This window comes from Diadema antillarum, unplaced genomic scaffold (genome assembly GCF_040938485.1).
Source record: "Diadema antillarum isolate AM-2024a unplaced genomic scaffold, OU_Dant_1.0 scf00000063, whole genome shotgun sequence".
NCBI lineage: Eukaryota > Metazoa > Echinodermata > Echinoidea > Diadematoida > Diadematidae > Diadema > Diadema antillarum.
Window position 1 is genome coordinate 3,477,516 of NW_027270952.1, and position 21,797 is coordinate 3,499,312.

Sequence of the window (21,797 nt, forward strand, 5' to 3'; positions counted from 1 at the left end):
ACTGTGTTTGCAGAAGTTCTTGTCCGTATCATGTACCACAGCATTGATAGGTATCCATTTATACACCAGGGCCCAAGAGGAGAATTTGAGTAAAATAGTCTTGCTCGAAGATGGGCTGAGAAAGTTCTTTACATGTTCCGATCGTTCTTTAGTTTTAAAGCTGAGATGGAGCAATCTACACATTGCTCTTCTGTGTCCTTGTTGTGAGGATTAGCTAGTCATTATCAAGATATTTTGTAAACATATTTATAATACATATTCAATTCACAGTGCAGCTCTTCCCATCATCCTGCCCTGAAGAGAGAGAAGAGAGACATTTAAGCGTAATGACTTCAAAACCTTTACAACAGCATAGAATAGATACGTTCATTAGCTACCTTGAACAGATCTCGATATGATATTCCATCAAATCTGGTTGCATTACAGGAATCCCAAAGGTCACACAGCATCCTATTTCCAGTCCGGTCGACGACGTACATGTGCGAGTTGAGCTTCAGTGTTCTTTCGAAGGCGTTGTCCGCTTCCACTGGCAGAAGGGCTCGCTGGAGCTTCCAGATACAGCCGACAGAGAGTCGTTAGTGATTGAGCACGTAGCGCCGCAAGACCAGGGTTACTATCGATGCGTTGGCACAACTGCAGACGGGCAACGAGTCAAATCTGACCAAGCCCTTGTCAGGATAACTGGTAAAGAAAGAAACCATCATTTTAATGCAATGTCATCATTGTATCGACAGTCCCTACTTCCAACTATGAATGAAGAACAAATATTGAAACAGAGAAAAAGGATGAACCCTCACAACTTCCGTATCATCCGATGTAATAGAAAAACAAATATAAATCTAAACGCGTGAACCAAATAACTACCAAGTCTGGTGTTTGTGGGTTTTTGGTCTTATCGTGTGATTTTAGTAGCACTTTTAAATTAAATGACGTGATGATGATGATGATGATCCACCATAGCATTTGTATAGCGCCATGTATCTCTTGTAGAAACATTCAAAGACGCAAACTCCTCGAAGAGAGTTAGCAGTTGAATGCCTGGTGAAAAATGCGAGTCTTGAGTGAGGCTTTGAAGTGCTTCAGTTTATTGAGATGATAATATTTCTTGCATTCTAAGCGTTGAAATTGTTGAAATGATCGGTCATTGTATGAACGATTCAGAACTCGTAGCTATCATATCATAGAGTCTGCTTGTAACAAGCACACTGGCTTCCTTCATTACATATTTCAATACCTGCATGGTATCATATCCTTGATTCATTTCACATTTTTATCATCTTCACAGGCTTGATGACGTTTCCCATCACAATGAAACTCCTACGTATGTTTACGCCATCTCTCGTTGACCCGGAATCGGAAGATTATAAAAACATTGTTAGGAATCTCACGAGCGTAAGTGCAAATCACTTGATTTGACTTTGGAGATAACAGCCATTTTTACCACCTTCCTAAATTGACGAACCCATCAAACTTTTCTGACTTGAAGTACACCGTAGCTCGGTTGTCGTCGAGGACATAGGCATTATAATGATAACATTATGAGTAATGATGACGGTAACGATAGTAGTATTAAAAACAGTGATGATTTTAGTAGTAGTAATTATATGTAAAAGGGATGGTATAGTATTGGTTGAGATGACGATTGAGCTTGTAACTTTTTGTGAGATACCAGGAAACCACTTATGAAATGTTACAGAACATACAATTCTAACAGGAATTTAAGGGAAAGTTTATTTGATGAAAACCGGTTTTGAAATGACTGAGATATCCAAAACAGAGCATAACAAAGCGATCCTAATAAAAGGTGGGACAGGATCACTTTCTTTTGAAAATCTCAGCCATTTCAAAACCAATTTTCATCAAATAAACTTTGAATCCCTCATAGAATTGTATGCTCTTTCATATTTGATAAGAGGTTTCTCATTATCTCACGAAAAATTTGGAAAAGTAAAGCCCCATCTGAACCAAAACTATACCATTCCTTTGAAAGTTAATGATAGGTGAGACTTGTGCTTTGTTTAATCAAATGTTTTTACAAAGATATAACATTTTAGATCCTTAATTTGAGATCCCAATTGTAGTTTCCAAAGTTGAGATAAATGTTTGTAGGTTGTCCATTCCTGAAATGTGGTCCAGCATATCATAATATATAAAGTATTGATTCCACCAAGAGTGGTACTTTCCATGGGAACAATAAGCCAATTGGTATTTGATGAACTAGGATTTTCATGAACACAGTACAATTAAACATATTGTGAAGTGATGTCATTATTTCAATTTCACGTCCTTGGTTTTCAAAAATATCACTATTCAGTAAAAACACGTGAAACATCAAAATTCCATACATATTTTCAAATTTGAGATGAAAATTCAGCAACTCTGAACATTTAAGCCAAGGTGATAATGGAGTATGATCACACTGCAATAACTTTTTTTTTTATTCATTTTATTATGTCCATGAATATATATCATGTGATATTATATCAATGACACATTATCAAGTAGGCCTACATTTTCATGTGCTTTGAGTTGATCCATAGAGAAAATGAAAAATATCATTAACAGAACAAAATTCCATGAGTATGACGCAAATAATGTCAAAGCCACGTCATCAAGACGTCTCTCTATCTCTCACTATCTTTCTCTCTTTCTTTCTTTCTTCCTTTTCACGCCCGAAGAGCAATATTCGTATTGACATACCGACGTTCAATACATTATGTATTGTCATGACATTCTCGAGATTCGTGCGACAGTCGAACGCTGCGCTAATCTGTTGGCTAGCTTTCCTTGCATTTGCAAAATGTGTATTGTGTATGCTAACTGTTGTATTGATGCGGTCTGTGTCGGGTTCGTCAAGCAATGACCGATCGGGAAAGAATATATCTCACTGAAACGGATATAAACATGTTGATGATTATGTTTTGACTGCTATATATCCCCATAGGATTCCGTAAAGAGTGAACTGGAGCGAAAATTGGACATTGGGAGCACAGTTTTTCTCCATGTCAATAGACTGCACCGGCATAGTCATAGCGTCACTGCCGTGAATATGACCGTCTACATTGGAAACAGCTCCCTCTTGCTGCCGGCCAACGTCAGTAAGGCAGTGCATAACTGGCTGAGAGAAATGGCAAACTACACTTTGCTGGAGATAAATGTGACGTCGATCAACGTAAGAAGCACCGGTGAGTACCGTCACTACCGTGGTAGACAAGATGCAGTAAGGCCATGATAGGTATCCATAGAAGAATCCTCAGTGAATTCTAGAACGTTCCAGATAAGTTGACGTTAGGAATTCTGTCTCTATGTCAGTTTCCTCAGGTCAAATCGCTTCCTACATTTAAATTATGAATGCCCCTCTTCTTTACCATTTTCCTTATCTCTGGAATATACAGATAATGTCATCATCATTCTAAGGTTTCATGGTTGTAGCTTCTATTTGTAGAAAGTATATACCAATCAGCCATGTAATCAGAGTTTGAACTACTCTGGCTATTTCATTTATTCATGTATTTTATGTATAATTTTAACTCATTTTCACATTTTTTTTCTTTTCCTTGAGAATGCAGTGTCAAATGTTTACCAAACTTCGAAGTTATCATGCAGAGGGTGATGGAATTACAGTCGTACAAATGAGTACTGTGATACCCTGGAGCACCCCTATAGGCAATCTCTAAAAAGATGGTGAGGGAACAAATTTTAGGGCAAAATCTTATAAAGCTGTTATGTATTCATCTTCATCTTGAAATTACGTCTTTTTACCAGAATCCACAAATGGTATTGCTATAGGGAGATGGAATTAATGTGTGTACAAAAGGCCATCACGAACCCCTTGGATACCCCTCCCTATACCACCCCAAAGCCCTACTGTTATTGACAAACCTTTAAAAACATCTTCTCTAGGTATCTTACCCGAGCCAAGTGGCTCAATTAGTGCACGAGGTACTGCGTTCACTCACAGTTCGGTGTCCAGCATGCGTTGTCCGTCGTTCGTGAAAATTGTCACCTTTTATCTTCTACTTTAAAAGAGGGTGACTGGACTTTGTCCAAACTTAGCTGGAATCAAAAGTAGGGAGGAGTTATATTTTGTACCAATTATGATGGTGTTTCCAGGGGCCCCTATAGACAGTCCCCAATGAAAATTAGAAGGATGTTGCCCAAGAGGCCCAGCAGCAATCCCCGAATCTCAGAATTTTTGAAATACAGTGTATGTAGTTTGCCTCAGGCAAAGTGCTGATGCTCAGGCATGTGTCAGGTGAGCGCTGGACCCGCGCGGCTCTTGTTTCATAATTTTTCCATTTGTTTTAAACACAGACATGTGAAATGAAACTATGAATATGTTAGTTATGCAGGGTCGTTGTGATTATTAAACAAAACTCTAACATGACTAATTCCAGCTGTTATCACAACGACGCATAAACATGACTATCAGCGCAACATATTTAAAGTGATTTCGTGTTCCTTGAAGTTGATTTGATTTGCTTCGAAGTGTCCCATATATATGTAACTCTCCTTTAAACCGCAAAATTGTCATGACTTATCCTTTATCGTGACTGATAGTCACATGATAGTGATATTAGATACTATAAGAATAATAATGACAACTGGAAGAAGGATGGCACAAAAGATTGATTAATAACAAGTAAGACAGGGTGTGTACGGAGGAATTCGAGTCAACATCTTAGCCTCGAGAAATCAACGAAAGTGGAGACCAAAGGCGTAAAAAAGTAAAAATTGACCGATATAGTGATCAGCATATTGTAAAGTTGAAATATTATGTGTCCTTCAACAGAGGTTTGCTTACAGACATCCTGGCGCTCCGCGTATGGCACTGTAGTGTTTCCAGCCGGACCTATTCACTCATGGACCAGCTCGTCCGGAAAATGTCCCTGGTACACCATCAACGGTCAGTCAGGTCTTGAGATTTTTTGCATTGCTCTAGATTAATTTTCATTACATAGGTTACTTTTTTCTATTTTTGGTCAGGTATATAGCAAAGAATCTAACGAGACAGCAACTGCACAATATGACCGTTTTTTATCATAATTGCATGACTCGATGTTCATAGTTTTTAATAGTACTATCTTTAAAGGCATTATTATCATTATTATTATTCATGATCATTATCATATTTACTTCAATATGGAATGTTGTGCTGCTCATTTGTTTCACTGTGTAATATAAATACAAGCAGTCACTGTATATTGATACGATTCTGAAAGGATACTTTCCTTGAATACTACAAAATCATGGCAAATTGTCACAAATAACACGTAATACATAGCAACCATGTCTTCATGGACTGCCAGGGAAGTGCTCTTTCCTCCTCCCTGGGAATATCACTATTATTTATCGTGTGTTGCTGTAAATTTAGTTCTGCTTAATTGCTGAATCGTAGGATTAGCTTCATGATCTTTAAATTTAGAACGAACGTTAGCCTCTTTCCATTTTTCTTACAAGCAGAAAAGGAAAGTATATGATTTTACATTCTACTTACACTTGAACGACAAGTGAGACTTTTTTCGTTTATCTTGCACGGCAATAAAAATGCTAATGATATGTTCCTATTTACCAGAGGTGGGCTCTTCAAGGCAAGCGATGACATCCCACGGACGGGCGCTGTCACCAATACTCCAGTATACAAATAATGACTGCTATGAGGGGCACAGTTAAAATTATGGGCCCAAGGTGATGTGAAAACCGTAACCATGCCATGCCCGGTCACAGTAACTAAAAAATAGGGCACAGCTATTTTCATGACTCCCCTTTTAACCAATCAGATGAGAGGATTCTAGAAATGAGGTATATGATAATACCTATTATTACAAACGCGAAACTATCGGCTCTTAAAAATATCAGGCACATGTATATAGATAAACTCCATATCAAAACTGCCCATGAACTTCCACCAATTAGATTTTCTTAATGAAATCCTTGACAGATTTTCAACAAAATTGGCAGGTAGCACGATTATGGCAATGGGATCTCAATTTGTTTATATTAGCCCCCCCCCCCCCCCCCCTGAAAAAGGGGAGGGGGCCTCAAAGTCCCAGAAATACGGTATTATCGAAATTCTTCTTGTATTACATAACCAAATAAGAATGAGCTAGGTTGGTTCTTTAAAGACATTGATGACAGGAGTTTACGTTTAATGGCAGATCCAGGGATGCAGGGCACGGCGCCATAAGTGGGGAGGGGGCCTCAAAGTCCCAGAACTACGGTATCATCGAAATTCTTCTTGTATTATATAACCAAATAAGAATGAGCTAGGTTGGGTTCTTTAAAGACATTGATGATAGGAGTTCACGTTTAATGGCAGATCCAGGGATGCAGGGCACGGCGCCATAGGTGGGGAGGAGTCTTCAAATTGAAGCCTCAGAGTCCCTAACTAGTGTTATGAAGACATTAATGACTGAAATTGCATGTTTGATTATGACAGATTCAGGGGTGCCCGGATCGCGGGGGGGGGGGGGGGGGGTGAGGGGAGGAGAGGGATTTTCTTCTTGAAAAGTCTACGACAGATTTTCACTAAACTTGTTAGATAGCCTCATTACGGTGATATGATCTTTATAAATTGAAATAAGCCCCCGATCCTCCCCCCGCCCAGGCCGAAAGGGGGTGGGGGGGGGGGAGTTGAAGCCTCAGAGTCCCTAAACTCTGGATATTTTTATCTGTTTCTGTCGAACAAAAAAGATAGAGCTAAGTTAGTGCCTTGAAGACATTACTGACTGAAATTTCATGTTTGATTATGGCGGATCCAGGGGCGCCCTGATTGGGGGGGGGGGGGGGGGGGTGATGGAGAGGCGGGGGATTGTCCACATTTACTGCATCTTCTTGATAAATCTCAAGAAGGATTTTTACCAATCTTGGCAGATACCATTCTTACGGTGATATGGTCTTATATGGTAAAATGAGCCCCACCCCCTCCCACCGCCAAGGGGGGGGGGGGGGGGGGGAGGAGGAGTTGAAGCTTCAGGTCCCTAAACTCTGGAATTTCTTCTACTGTTGAACCGAAGAATATAGAACTACGTTATATGAAGACACTAGTTACTAAAATATCTGATTTGATTATGACGGGTCCAGGAGTGCCCTGATAAGGGATGTGAGGGGGAGGAGGGGGATTTTCCACATTTTCTGCATAGTCTTGTAAAATCTATGACGGATTTTCACAAAACTTGGCAGATAGTAGATTTATGGTTGAACCCTAAGAGTCCCTATTCTCTTGATTTTTTTTTTTTTTACTTCTGTCGAACCGAAAAAGTTAATGCTATAAAGACATTAATGACCGAAATCTCATGTTTGATTATGGCAGGTCTAGGGGTGCTCTGATCGGGGTAGGTGAGGGTGAGGGGGGAGGAGGGGGATTTTCAAAATGTTCTCCATCTTCATGAAAAATCTATGACGAATTTTCACCAAACTTGGCAGATAGCATCTTTATGGTGATAGTACTGTAAGTACAGTTAATGCATGATGTAGGTGAAAGTTTACTATGACAGATGAAGGAGTGCCCAAAAAGGGCAGGGGTAGGAAGGAAGCTTAATTTTCACATTTTTGTCTTTTTCCTGAAACCTCAGGACGCATCCTTCGGGTAATAAAATTACATATCAGCTTTTAAAAAAAGCCTTGTATACAAAAATGATGGAGCTAATAGAGTGCTTGTGCTTGTTATAGTAAGTTGATTCATGAATTTATGTTAAATGCGGCGGAGTCGGATTTGTCACATATTCAGCTTCTTCTTGAAACCCTTATATAATAGATATTTGCCAAGCTTGACATGTAGCGTAGCGTATTTATCTGGTGATATGACCTCAATTTGTCTAAATGAGCACTGCCCCAACCCCTAAGGTGGGAGGAGATGGAGCCCCCCCCCCCCTCCCATCTCCGCCCCTTGAACTTGAAAGGGACCAAGACGAGGGGATGGAGTCGTTCGGGTGGAATTCAGAATTTTATTGAAGAAACTATGCATATGAAAAACGGAATACATACTTTTTAAAGACATTTTCTATACAGCCAAGAGTAATAGAACACAATTTAATCGCATTTTTAGAAGGTAGACCTATACTTTGATGAAATTTCACGTCTGCTTATGACGTGGGGGCTACCCTGGTCTTATCCCTAGCTTTGGGGAAGGAGAACAAATTGGACTTGTTGCCCTTTCGAACAAAGTGGGATTCTATTACCCTAGAAATGCTACCTCCCACGTTCGATGAAAATCCGTCAAAAATTTCTCAAGAGGATGCAGAATATGTATAAATCCCCCTCCTCCCCCTCACCCCTCCCCCCCTCCCCCCCATATCAAGGACACCCCTCGATCCGCCACAATCAAACGTGAAATAAAATTTCATTAACTAAGCTCTATCTTTTCCGGTTTGACAGAAGAAGATAAAAATTTCAGAGTTTCGGGACTCCGAGGCTTCAACACCCCCCCCCCCCCCTTCGGCGGTGTGTGTGTGTGTGTGTGTGTGTGTGTATGGGGGGGGGGGCTCATTTTAACAAATTAAGTGCATATCACCGTAAAGAGGCAATCTGCCAATTTTGGTGAAAATCCGTCGTAGATTTTTCTAGAAGATGCTGAAAATGTGGAAAATTCCTCTCCTTGCCCTCACCCCCCCCCCCTCGATCTGGAGACCCCTTGATCCGCCATAACCAAACTTCTATCTTTATCGGTTTGACAGAGAAAGACTAACAAAATTCCAGAGTTTAGGGACGCTGAAGCTTCAACTCCCCGCAGCCCCACAACCCCCCCCCCCCCTTCGGCGGTGGGCGAAGGGGGGGGGGGCTCATTTGAACAAATTAAGATCATAATTATTACCATAATCTTGCTATCTGTCATGTTTGGTGAAAATCCCTCATAGATATTTCAAGAAGATGCTAAAAATGTGGAATATTCCCCTCCTCCTATCACCCCTCCCCCCCCCCCCGATCTGGGCACCCCTTGATCCGCCATAATCAAACATGAAATTTCATTCATTAATCACGTTAATGTTTTCATATAGCACTAACTTAGCTCTATCTTTTTTGGTTTGACCGAAGAAGATTAAAAAAAAAAATCAAGATTAAAAAAAAAGACAGAAGAAGATTTAAAAAAAAAAAGACAGAAGAAGATTTTTTGGATGTTGAGGCTTTAACCCCCCCCCCCCTCCCTCGGCGATGGGGGGGGGGGGGCGCATTTTAACGAATCAAGATTATATTACCATAAATATGACTGTATCTCACAAGTTGGGTGAAAATTCGTCCTAGATTTTTCGAGAATATGCAGAGGTAGTGGAAAATCCTCCTCCTCCCCCTCACCCGACCCCCGATCAGGGCACCCCTGGGTCCGCCATAATCAAACATGAAATTTTAGTCATTAATGTCTTCAAAGCCCTAACTTAGATCTTTCTTTTTCGGTTCGACAGATGAAGAAAAAAAAAATCAAGCGTTTAGGGACTCTGAGGCTTCAATCCCCCCCCCCCCTCCTTAGGACTGGTTTTTTGTTGTTTGTTTGTTTGTTTGTTTGTTTGTTTGTTTGTTTGGTTTTTTTTTTGGGGGGGTGGGCTCATTTTAACAAATTATATCACCATTAAGATGTTATCTGCCAAATCTGGTGAAAATTCGTTGTAGGGTTTGCAAGAAAATGCTGAAAAAAAAGACAGATGGTCGCTAAGACAGGTGGTAAGAATGGTTTGCACATTTCCCGGCGGCTTTTGCACATTTCCCGGCAAAACTGAACATTTGCACATTTCCCGGCGTCACGTTTGCACATTTCCCGTTGATGAAATTTAGAGATTTGCACATTTCCCGGCAAGACGTTTGCACATTTCCCGGCGTTTGCACATTTCCCGGCGAGACGTTTGCACATTTCCAGGCGTTTGCACATTTCCCAGCTCCACAGGGGTATCATGGTAGGGACTTTTTGTAAAAACAGAGTCTAAAAGTCGCGTTTACAGAACATTTTAATTCAAATTTATAGGGAATTAAACATAGTAAAACAAACATCACTGCGAAGGACTATCATCATAACTTATGAAAACTGTTAATTTTACTATATATATGTACGGGCAGAGCGAGCGAGCCGCTTTCACTTCGCCATTCGTCTGAAATGTATTCATTAAAATCTTAAACGTGATTGCATTGTTCGAGCAAGAAAAATTATTCTTATATTGCTAAAAAGCATAGAAGAAAGGAAAAATGTAAGGTTTACTAAAGGTATGTTTCAGGGGACACACTCGAGGACACGAGGCTACCAAATATACACTAAATTTACTCATAAGTAAATATTAGTGTATATATATCATACTGTATATCAAGGAATTATGATTTTCTTTCAGCTATGAAATTGACAACTTTTAGAAAGAAAAGTCCCTTTATTGTTCATTTTGGTCTTTAAATAATTGCTTTAATTATTTGTTACAGGGGGCACTTTGGGGGAAACTCGTTTTGCCCCCCCCCCCCCAAAAAAAAAAAAAAAAATTTTTTTTTTTTTTTTTTGGGGGGGGGGGTGGGGTGGGGCAAGTGCCACCCCTGCCCCCCCCCCCCCCCCGCGCCCTTGTCGGTGGGAATAGACTTGGTGGGTGTCAGTCTCATAATTTATAATTTATATTACATATATTCAGATATTTTATTGTGTTGAGCATTTCAGAAATTATAGAGTAAATCAGCAAAATTAAAGCATGGACCTTCTTGCAATGTTGGTATATTCTTATAAAGTCATCTTTAATCTGTCATGCAGTGCATTAGCCTACAAAGATGAGACAATGCAAAATGAGAATGTGGAACCGTATCCACGACACCACATTGATCCCTTAATCAGCAACCCCGTCGGTTTTAAACTGTCTACACTAATTGATTTTCTCAAACAATGATTGTCCTACAGCGGAACAACCTATTGCTCGTGCTCTGTGCCATGGCGACTACATATCTGCCTGCCTGTGGCAACCGGAGGACTACTGCGGGAAAAACATTACAGCAGACGAACAGATCAAGTACTTAGAACAGGTATGTATTTCATGAGGAAGAGGATGTGTGTTTGTATTTTCTTGACGACTCGTCAGCAATTACATCATATCTGATCGACACCCATTTTCCCCCGAACTAAGAGATACATTCTTTCAGTAAATGGAAACATTTGATTTGATTTGGTTTGATTTATTCACACTATGAATATACATACTGTACATTATACACAAATATGTAAAGAGTTTCTACATAGAATATGTCATACATCTTTGCGTGGATCGTCATATAATAAGCTATTTAAACCTTGACTGGGACGCCCAGTAGATATGTCTTATACAATATGTACAGAGATATTATACACGAAGTATATTTCTTTCCGTTGCCTAAAATGTTGTCATAAAATGACATTTCAGGTAGAAATATACATGATATTATGTATGTATGTGTGTATGTATGTGTTTGTCGATCGTATCTCAACGTGTAAACTTTCCTACCCAGTCGCTTGAGGATCACTCGCTGGAAGAAAACCCCCAGGCTGTGCTGTCACAGGTTGCATCGATCACCGAGGAGTCTGCCGAGATCTCGTCGGCCGGTGTGCAGGCCGTCAGCGGCATTCTGAAGGAAGCTGCCAATCTGGAGACAACGTCTACGCAGGTGCGCTCTGGCTCTTCCCACTGTATTCTGTAATGTATACTCAAAGTCTGACCTTATCACCAGTTCAAGCTTTATCGTACTTATTTTTCTCCTCCTCCCACTACTGCTGCTCATACAACCACCATTGCTAGTAGCAGTAGTAGCGAAAGCGTTGCAGATACAGGTAGTAGCAGCCATTTTTCTTTATCATCTCAGAACTATCATTCTTACTATTTTAAGTACAGCTGTATTACTGATGATGATGATGATGATGATGATGATGATGACGATTATGATGATGATGATAACTATGATAATGATAATGATAATTATAATGATGATTATCATTGCCATTTTCACTATTTTCATCACTGTCATTACCATTATAAAGAACACCATTATCAATATAATAGTTCATGTGACTGACATACTATAAAAGCAGGGCGTACACCGCTTTTACCCATCCCCAAGAAATTGCGTTGTAGTGTAAGACATCCATCTACTCACGTAGTATGCAGTTGCAATGCACACAGAAATGTTGTTACAGACCGCTATATAAGCACATAAGTGTAAAACACACCGTCATACATCTCCATGTGGTCATGATTTTTTTTTAATTCGCACTCATTGTTTGTTGCACATTGTGGAAATTCAAACGCGTACCAATTACCCAATCATTTGAAATTTTGTTGTAAACAAGCGTTACGAACGTAAGATATCATTCCTGTTGTGGTAATATGACTTTACCCCAAACAAAATTTCCGAAGAACAGACAAGTTTTATCTCACATCAAAAGGTGATACCCCACTTACAGGATTCTTGGATGTGCATAATCTCCTCCCTTCGAAATATTCCGAACACGTTTTTTTTTTTTCATTACATTCCTTTCTGATACGTTTTTTTTTCTGTGGAAAAATAAGACTTATGAATTGCGAATACCTATGATATATTAAAGTTTCTTTCAAAGCTCTGCTAAGACAATCCATAGCAAACAAGAAATGTATCTGACAGATTGACAGTATTCTCTCCTGTATTTTGAATAAACTCTTGAATTGGCCCTGATGTCATTGACTTGTACCATCCAGAGTGCCGGAGAAGTTGTGTCCATACTTAACAATCTAGCAGACGTCGATGACGATGCGCTTGAAGAAGCTCAAGAGTCTGATAACGCCCCCAACGTTGCAACTCAATCGCTGGAGTCAGTGCTTTTAAACTTGAATGTGTCAGCCAATGAAACTTTTCAAAACGTTGAGCCCAACATTGCTGTCCAGGCAAGTATTAAAAGACAAACACCACAAAATTCACTTTTGTAGTGTCGACGGGTCACCAATCAAGCTTTTTTCTCTCTCTCCAAAGCTTCCCTTCTTCATAACATTCTTCTGTTTTTATTCACCTTTTGCTAATTCTGCTTCTTTCTCTCTTTTCTTTACATTTCCCCTCGGTCCTTTCTTCCCTTTCTCTTTTGTTTCCTTATGCATTTTGCTATCCTCAGGTCAAGGATAAAACCACCTTTTTTCATATGGTAGTACCAATCCTGTGCGCTTTGTTTTGGAGCAATTGTTAGCAAATTTTGCTTGTCCCTTTCACATTTCTTCTTTGTGTCAATTGGAGTCCTGTAGAAACATGTCACTCAAGTTCTGTCACTGATTTTGTAAAGCTCATCACAAACATATTTTATTAGTCTCGCTTTTCTTAAATCGAGCTTGCTCTCTGACTTCTGCTTCACAAAATGATTCTAGAGAAAAGGCAAAAATAAGAGAACCCCTTCCCCTTAAAAAAAAATAGAAGCTAGCACATGCAGCAGGGATGCAAACACCGTGTAATCCGGCTTTTTCCAGCATTGATTAAACTCAAAATGATGTCCTCTATTGCAGGTACTAAGCCTCTCTTCACCAAAAGCGAAGACTGGTTTGGTCTTCGCTTCATTCGGGGACGTCACTGCCGCACTCACTGAGAGCACCGTGAAGCAGCTCGCCATCGATGAATTCGAGGAGGCACCGGTGGACGTAGTACAACAAGTAGCCGCCATCGTCATCCCACCCGAGGTCCTCAGTCACGGCAAGGATGGGAACATCGCCCTCACCGTCTTTCAGGACGATTCCCTTTTCGTACAGCGCGAGAACACATCAGAACAGTTCGTCGTCCCCTCCGATAGGGGCGACACGGGGCAAAATTTTTTCCGTCAGATCAACACCAACGTCATTGCTGCCAGCTTCGGGGAACAGGCGGGTACATCACGCAGCTTGGATACTCCTGTGACAATAGTCCTGTCTCACAAGAAGGTACATCGCAAGTTATCATGGGACGTGCACGTAGGAAGACGGGTCGTGCAAATTGTGGAATTCCGTCATTCTAGAGGGGAAAACTTACGAGTCTATAACAAGTTACAGAAAACATTCGCATGTCATGATAGTTGTTTCTATAGTGTAAGCCTGTGTAAATGTGATATCTAAACTTGTCGGCCTAATTAGTATTCGGTGGCATAAAGTGCAGTTCCACTGCATATTAAAGTAACATAAGAACACTGTGTGACTGCACAGGCTTCACATGTGAATGATAGAGCCTACTAGTAGTAACCACATGTCATGCAAATGGCTCAGTGGCGGCTCCAGGGTAGCCCATATTCGGCTGCAATGGCTGATTTCCATGGGGCCCAGTTGGATGTTGGGCGGGATCACTTCACCTGGTTACACACCTTGTTCGGGACCTCCATTTTATGTCCTATAGGGACAGCGTGTTTTGCCTCAGCTTACTAGAGGGGACGGTGTGATTACATACAACATTGCTCAGTGGGACTCGGGAATCGAACCCGGATCTTTTGGATCGTGAGGCAGACGCGTTGCCCACTGAGCTAACTCACCGCCACCGCGTTGCAATTTAAGAATACAGTAAGAACAGGAAATCATGACACTACACAATGTTTCCATCCTGACCTATCCGATACGGATGTTTAACTAATGATCAAATCAAGATGGCACTATTTGAAATGTGAAATGCTTAATGCTGCACAGCACTCAAATACCCAGTAATTCACCTATTCGTTTTTTTTATTATATTAAATATATTATTAATTATATAAAAGTACAGATGAATGTGCCAACGACCATTCCGTGTGTTTTTGTTTTATTTTGTTTTGTTTTGTTTTGATTATAGAATGCAAGCAACCCTCGCTGTGTCTTCTGGAACTACACGGATAATTCCTGGTCCACTGCCGGCTGTACCCTGAAAAACACCAGTTCGGAAGCACGCTCTGAATGCGAGTGCAACCATCTGACAAATTTCGCAGTCCTAATGGTAAGCTCACTGCACAATTGGAGTCACACGAACAAAATTATAGAGGTCTCACCAAATCGAAAGTTAGGTAAAGTTGGTATCTCGTTTGCTTGGAGACTAGGAGGCGACATGGTGGCGACTCGAATCTAGCTCATCGCGGAGTGGTCGCGGAGACGTCTTCGCGACGTCTCCTCGAGGCTAGTTTGGTCTTCGGGGGTTGAGAGAGAATCGAATATGTTCGAGACTTTTTCCAGTCTCCAACTGGTCTCAGAGACGTCTCCTCGACGTCTCCGAGATCACTCCTTAGTTGCGGCCAAGTTGCGGAGACTAATTTTGTCCGTGACGTCTCCGAGACGTCTCCCTGACCTTGCGGAGATCCATTGGCGACCTACCGGAGACGTCGCGGAGACATCTCCACGACTGAGAAGACGTCTCGGATACGTCCCGGCGACATCTCCGCGACTTCCAGGCGATTTAGCTGTCACCTTGTTTGGAGATGTCATGTTTTGGTCTTTAGAGGCGCACGTGTTCCGGTGGTTGCGGCGAAGTCTCCTTCTGTGAGATAGTCCCTTAAGAGTCCTTGAATTGTAATGGATCACCTTTTTTGAAGGAGAGATTGACATCAATGGCAACCTTATGTCCAGATTAGATGAAGCGACAATGTCACGGCCTCACAAGTCTCTAATTGACCTACACACAATCTTTACTTCCTTCCTAACTTTGACGTGAAATCAAACAGAACAAATTATATCCTGCTCATCATTTTTTTTTTGTGTGTCCTTTTTATCGTATTGTTATGAAGTGACAATGAGGCCATATAGTGGCTGAAATATAAAAAAAAAATGATTTTATATATTTTTGTGTACAAACCTACGGAAGAGTGGTGAGTTAATGACATCATTACCTCAGCTGATTATAATGATGTGACTGCGATCAATATAATTATTCAGTGGAAATCCTTGCGTTCCAATAGTTCCTCGGTTCAAGTTCGATTTTGATAAGAAAAATCTACCATTCTACGGATCTGACCTTCTACTCACTGTGTAAAAGTCACTATGAAATGGAGTGGAATCGTGAGTCAGAGAGTCATCGTACGTTGTTATCTTAAAGACAAAGTCAGCGACTCCCTTTGATCTCCTGGTTTTTATAAAGGGCAATGCTTAACCCATAGATACTGAGATTTCGCTCCTTAAGGAGGTGAGCAGCGGTCACAGTGCGAAAACAAACCTCATGCAGTTTGGTTCTTTTTTTAAAAATGTTCCCCAAGTTTTCTTCCAATTGCATAGATGTAGGCGTTTGAGTTTTGAACTACAGATGCTTATAACCATGGAAGACATTTTATTTCTTGGGGTTTTTGAAGGCAGTTGTGAAGTAGGAATAGATCCTTTGCCGCTGCTTGGGTAGCAGAGGCTTGTTGCCTCAACTACCAAGTCCCAAGGCCTTGCTTTGATAGCAGTCGTGGCAGTGGCTTATTCATTCAAACCTTGAAAGAGACATGTTGTATGTTTCAGGTTCCGTTGGTTTGTTTGTCTTCAAATCTTGACATATGCATGTCCCCAAATAAATTTACTTAGACGCACATACACGATGAGCATACAACTATTTCTACATTAATTTCGTCAAAATTACACTGCCTTAGGATATACATGCCGGAAGGTGGGTTGGCACGTCAGTGGACAAAGTGTATGAGATCCTGACCTACGTCGGCTGCGCTTTCTCCATCTTTGGTCTTATGGTCACCTTGGCGACATATCTAAGCAACAGGTAAATGTCAACTTTCGTCAGTATGATTTTCTGTGTCGTCTATTCTCAGTCATGCATAAGCAGAATTACATTATGTTGCCAACAGGTTGCTATTCCCAACGATATCGACCGATTGATCATGATTTCTTGTGAACTTCAAATCACCATCGTGTTTTTAAGCAAAATGTACCAGCTGACACTGGCATCTCAACAGTGATGATATCACACTTAACAATATTAAGAGATGCTATATGTGTACACCAAAATGTGAGTAACCTATATCTCGTAGACTAGAATCAGCTGAACACATTGCATCGGCCACTTGGTCGACTAACTTGCGCACACTCTTTCTGGCAAGGTTACCACACTGATTCTGCGGAATGTTCTTTATGTTGACCTGGGAATGCTGTTTTTTTTTGTGTGTGTTTCCTGGTTACGAGTCTTATTTTCCCTTGTTTTATGAAAGCAGAATGAAATACAAAATCGCTTTCCCTGTCCATCACAGAAGTGATGATCAGTTTGTCATGCATGAAGTTTTGTGCGTTCCATTCTCCAGGAAGCTCCGACAATCACAGCCTAATCGCATCCTCATGTGTCTTTGTGGGACTCTGCTGAGTCTCTACGTTTTGTTCATCATCATGAGCCTGGTGGACGGACATCTGAAGACGACGGCGGGTGTCTGCGGCTTGATAGCGGGCCTGGTGCACTTTTCCATGCTGTCCGCTGTCGCGTGGATGGGCGTAGAGGGGGTCAACATGTTTTATCTGCTCGTCCGTGTTGTGAACTCGTACATCCCGCGTTTCATGCTCAAGGCAGGAGTCGTCGCATGGGGTGAGCATTTTATGAGACAATGTTCGATTACTCACAACAATAGTATTAGACAATACTGTTATACTCAAACTTTGTGAAACTGGAATTACTATTGTCATGAAAAAAAAATGCATGAATAACGTCTGGTTTTACAGGGGGTTACACTTACCTAATTATGTCATACGAAATAACTGATAAGCTTCCCGCTAATAATGATAATAAAAAAGTTGCTTCACATTACCCTAGCATCACGTCATAGGATAAATGGGGTTTTTCCTGAATTTTTTCTTGTCGTCGTGATGCAGACCGTGTTCGAAATAATACAATACATTGTACTATAACGGAAGGTATCGCGAGTTGACACTCTTGTCGCTCCAGTGTTTATTTGTGGTTTTCACTATCAATTGCCATGAAGAAAAAAACTCTTCACTAGCAAGTTGCTCATGTGAACTCTTCCTTTTCGTCGATCAGTGGGCATCTTAAAAAACACAACAACAAAGATATCATAATGACGTCAGATTTCATCTAATTATTATTTTCATAAAGAGACAAAATCTGTCCTCTGATATCTTAAAGAATGCACATACCACTGTGACTGCCACATTAACCTCAGTTTGAAGACCAACAAGCATCTGTCCCTAATAACACGTAATACACTTATGTGTGTCATGCTATTTAATTACCCACGCCGATGAAAATCGGCAGGGGGTTATGTAAAGGGTTCCGTATGTTTGTTTGTTTGTTTGTTTGTTTGTTTGTTTGTTTGTTTGTTTGTGTACAAGATAACAAGAGAACGGGTAAACGGATTTGCACGAAATGTTCAGGGAATGTTTGGATAATGACAGGAAAGAATCGATTAGATTTTGGTGATAATCGGTTGACCCTTGCAAATTCTGTGTGACCTTGAAGTTTTGACCCCATGGTATAGTGACCATTCCGAAAATTTCCCGTTTCTCACTTTGCGATTTTCCGCTACCATACGAACACATAAACTCCCCAACGATCCGACTTCGCTGCTCAAATGTTCGTAAGAATTCCGAAATTTACGTTTAGGCCTATTTGAGGGACTATGTCCTTCTAGATTTATGAAAGTTCGTTCTCCGTCATCACAAACTGGCCCGTATTTTGATGATTTTTCAAATTAACATTGATTGTTTTTTTCGTTGGAGGAGCATTTTGCTCGGTCGCAGTCACACTGCACGATATGCGTGCTCAATGTCAATGCGTGTGCAAGGCCGCTGAAAATGCATCGCGCTCTACACTGTTGGTGCAAAATTTCACCGGGGACGTTGCGGCGCTCGTTGGTGGCCGAATACTGGTGCAGTAGACATTTGCATTCAACCCTTGCATTGAATAATTCCCGTAGACACTAATCATAGGGGTAATTGCCTAGGGGGTACGTAAATTTTGTTTTTCTTTTTTGCTTTTGTGGATACCATCAAAGATCGTACACTCATACGACCTTTGATATTTGATGATTTTTCAAATTAACATTGATTGTTTTTTTCGTTGGAGGAGCATTTTGCTCGGTCGCAGTCACACTGCACGATATGCGTGCTCAATGTCAATGCGTGTGCAAGGCCGCTGAAAATGCATCGCGCTCTACACTGTTGGTGCAAAATTGCACCGGGGACGTTGCGGCGCTCGTTGGTGGCCGAATACTGGTGCAGTAGACATTTGCATTCAACCCTTGCATTGAATAATTCCCGTAGACACTAATCATAGGGGTAATTGCCTAGTGGGTACGTAAATTTTGTTTTTCTTTTTTGCTTTTGTGGCTACCATCAAAGATCGTACACTCATACGACCTTTGATATCATCACACTCCCGGCTGCGTTTTTTTTTAAGACGGCACAGATTGGGGCATGGCGCGTGTTAAACCTATGGGAAAAACGTTGGGTTAGGGTTTTTGGTTATGGTTATGGTTAGGGTTAGGGTTAGGGTTGGGGTTAGGGTTAGGGTTAGGGTTAGGGTTAGGGTTTGATGGTTAGGGTTAGGATTAGGATTAGGGCCAGGTTTAGGGATAGGGTCCCCGATAGATTTTTAGTTTCCCCAATCTGTGCCGTCTAAAAAAAACACGCCTCCCGGCTTGCTATAATCAAAATATCCCGCAAGAAAACGGCGTATTTCTCGATTTTTAGCGCTTTTTCCGCGACCCGTCGCGTAGACAATACTCTTAAAACTGGACTTAATTCGCGCGCGCTTGGAAAAGTTCCGATTCTGCACTTTTGACGGTGGAATTTGGGATTTTCGATGGATTTTTGGAGGAGACTTAAGGACTTTCCTGTACGTGAATGAGTGTTAATACCGTATGTGTAATGATGTGATTTGCGTGTGATGTGACTGTAGAACCAAAGATCGTACACTTCAGTGTACGATCTTTGGTAGAACTCACTGGCTGGTGATAAAGCACACTGGCAATTAAGTGGCCGAATTCTGGTAGATGACCGAATGCACATTATGTTTACCCCGACTTTGTACTTAGGCGTGGGTCTGCCGCCTTTGACGGCCCCTCTCTAGTTCATATCTTTGTTCTTCCGTTTACACTGTTTTCCTTTTCTCGCGTGAAAATGTACATCAAACAGAATTGCAGACCGAGCAAAGGATTCGCAAAATAAACACCAGTGAAAGCATGTTCATTGCTAGGTGACCAACGATTTATAGAGCCCAAAGAATGGAAATCTCACAATAATATGCCATGATCAAAAGGAAGAACGTAAATTCTCATTTGTGATATTATTTCTTTCTTATGACAGGTGTTCCGGCGCTCATCGTAATTCTCACAGGAGCTATCGCTAAAAAGAACTACATCTCGAAGCATTTGTAAGTATATCTCACCCTCAATGTGTGCCTCCTTTTCACTTGTTTAGTCAGTATACATGTGAAGATGCTCGCATCTTGTATGCTTGTTGAAACTGAGTATTTCCCTTTAAGTGTGGAAAATGTGCTCCTGTTTTTTAGTTATTGATGCTTATATCAATGAAAGTATATAAAACTTCCACAGAAACAAAACATAACTTTCAGACTTTTCATTACGGTGTGATCAGAGCAAAGGATTGCCATTGAGTTTTACTTCGTTGTAAAACCTTCAGGCTTTGGGCAAAATTTTACTCTACAGAGGAGAAAGTTCTACAAGTTGTAACGAACTATCAAATTTTGTGTCAGCTGTTTCCTGGGCAGATGGTCGATGGTGAGCGGTCTCATGGTCCCTATGGGGATCATCCTCCTCGTCAACATGGTAATCTTTGTCATGGTCATCTACCGACTGACTCGGACGAACATCGCAACGCGAGCGTGCTCCCGCGGCAAGGAAGACGGTTATCGCGACGTCTTACGCCGCTGCCAAAACGCTGTCAGCATTTTCCTCCTCCTCGGACTCACCTGGGTCTTGGGTTATTTCACCCTCATCAGGGACGACAACCTCGTGATCCACGTCCTCTTCGTCATCCTCAACTCTCTGCAGGGGTTCTTCATCTTCGTTCTCTACTGTCTGCGACAGCAGCACTTTCGCGATCGTATGGGACAGTATCGCGAATCGCTGCGACGGCGATTCCCGCGTCTGGTTCGTCGAGTGAACCTCTCCGTACCATGCCTCTCTTCCTCCCGAAAGTCTGACGACGTGGTCTCTACCCATTCCCAGTCCGCTGTCAACACGCAGTCCACCATCCCGTCGGGGACATACGACTCAAAAGAGCAATACGCGATGGCGGAAAAGGGAAATACGTACTGTATTTGAGACGACACAAACATGCAGCAGTACTCCAGAAACCTGCCTAGTAGGTCTTGTTGGACTCGAAGTTTAAACTGAAGTTCGTTCAAACAGAGGGATATTGAGGCATTGAAAGACTACTTGAAATGCTTTATATCAAAAGTTAAGAATCTTTGATCTTTCTAATCTATCATAAAGATGGTAAAGTTGTTTGAACGCTGTAATTCATCGCCAGGCCATGATGCCGCGGTCTTCGCAGCCTTCATAAGCGGTTCATGCAATGATGATTGTGTGCACAAACCTTTCAATCAAATTTTGTTATCTTAAAATGTGAAAGAAACGCATTGAACGCTTTCGTAGCTTGAAATGTTTTAGAAAAGAAGAGTGATAATTATCTTGCAGATCGACTTATTCGAGTCTTGCGTGGACTGGTAGCTAATGACCTTTAGCACATAGAAATTGATTCGCTGCATTTAGAGGGCAGTCACAACTGACAAAAGATTTCGTTTGAAATCACACTTAGCGTTACAGAGCTAGTGTTCAGGAGCTGAAATGACATTTCAATCAATGACATTTCATTTACAATCAAACACGTACTCTTGATACACTTTCTTGAAGAAACTTTTCGTCTGAATTCAAGTAGTATGCAGGTATGGTACTATGTGATGTAAATTTGTATGTATAATGCTTG

At 41.2% G+C, this 21,797-nt stretch overlaps 2 protein-coding genes across 2 annotated transcripts in view; both read left to right on the forward strand.

Moving 5' to 3' along the window:
- The window catches only part of LOC139716267 (uncharacterized), a 46,032-nt gene extending 31,264 nt beyond the window's left edge, over positions 1–14,768 (forward strand). Inside the window, exons 7-15 of the mRNA XM_071627835.1 lie at positions 427–684; positions 1,286–1,392; positions 2,945–3,185; positions 4,793–4,906; positions 10,856–10,977; positions 11,437–11,592; positions 12,657–12,842; positions 13,446–13,800; positions 14,725–14,768. Coding sequence (XP_071483936.1) covers positions 427–684; positions 1,286–1,392; positions 2,945–3,185; positions 4,793–4,906; positions 10,856–10,977; positions 11,437–11,592; positions 12,657–12,842; positions 13,446–13,800; positions 14,725–14,768 — 1,583 coding nt within the window. The remainder of the gene's footprint in view (positions 1–426; positions 685–1,285; positions 1,393–2,944; positions 3,186–4,792; positions 4,907–10,855; positions 10,978–11,436; positions 11,593–12,656; positions 12,843–13,445; positions 13,801–14,724) is intronic.
- LOC139716219 (adhesion G-protein coupled receptor G2-like) lies at positions 13,240–21,685 on the forward strand. Its single transcript, XM_071627781.1, has 6 exons — positions 13,240–13,853; positions 14,725–14,865; positions 16,484–16,608; positions 17,144–17,418; positions 20,154–20,220; positions 20,563–21,685. Exons 2-6 carry the CDS (start codon positions 14,863–14,865, stop codon positions 21,131–21,133), a joined length of 1,041 nt encoding a protein of 346 aa, XP_071483882.1. The 5' UTR covers positions 13,240–13,853; positions 14,725–14,862; the 3' UTR covers positions 21,134–21,685.
- Positions 21,686–21,797: the final 112 nt, after the last annotated feature.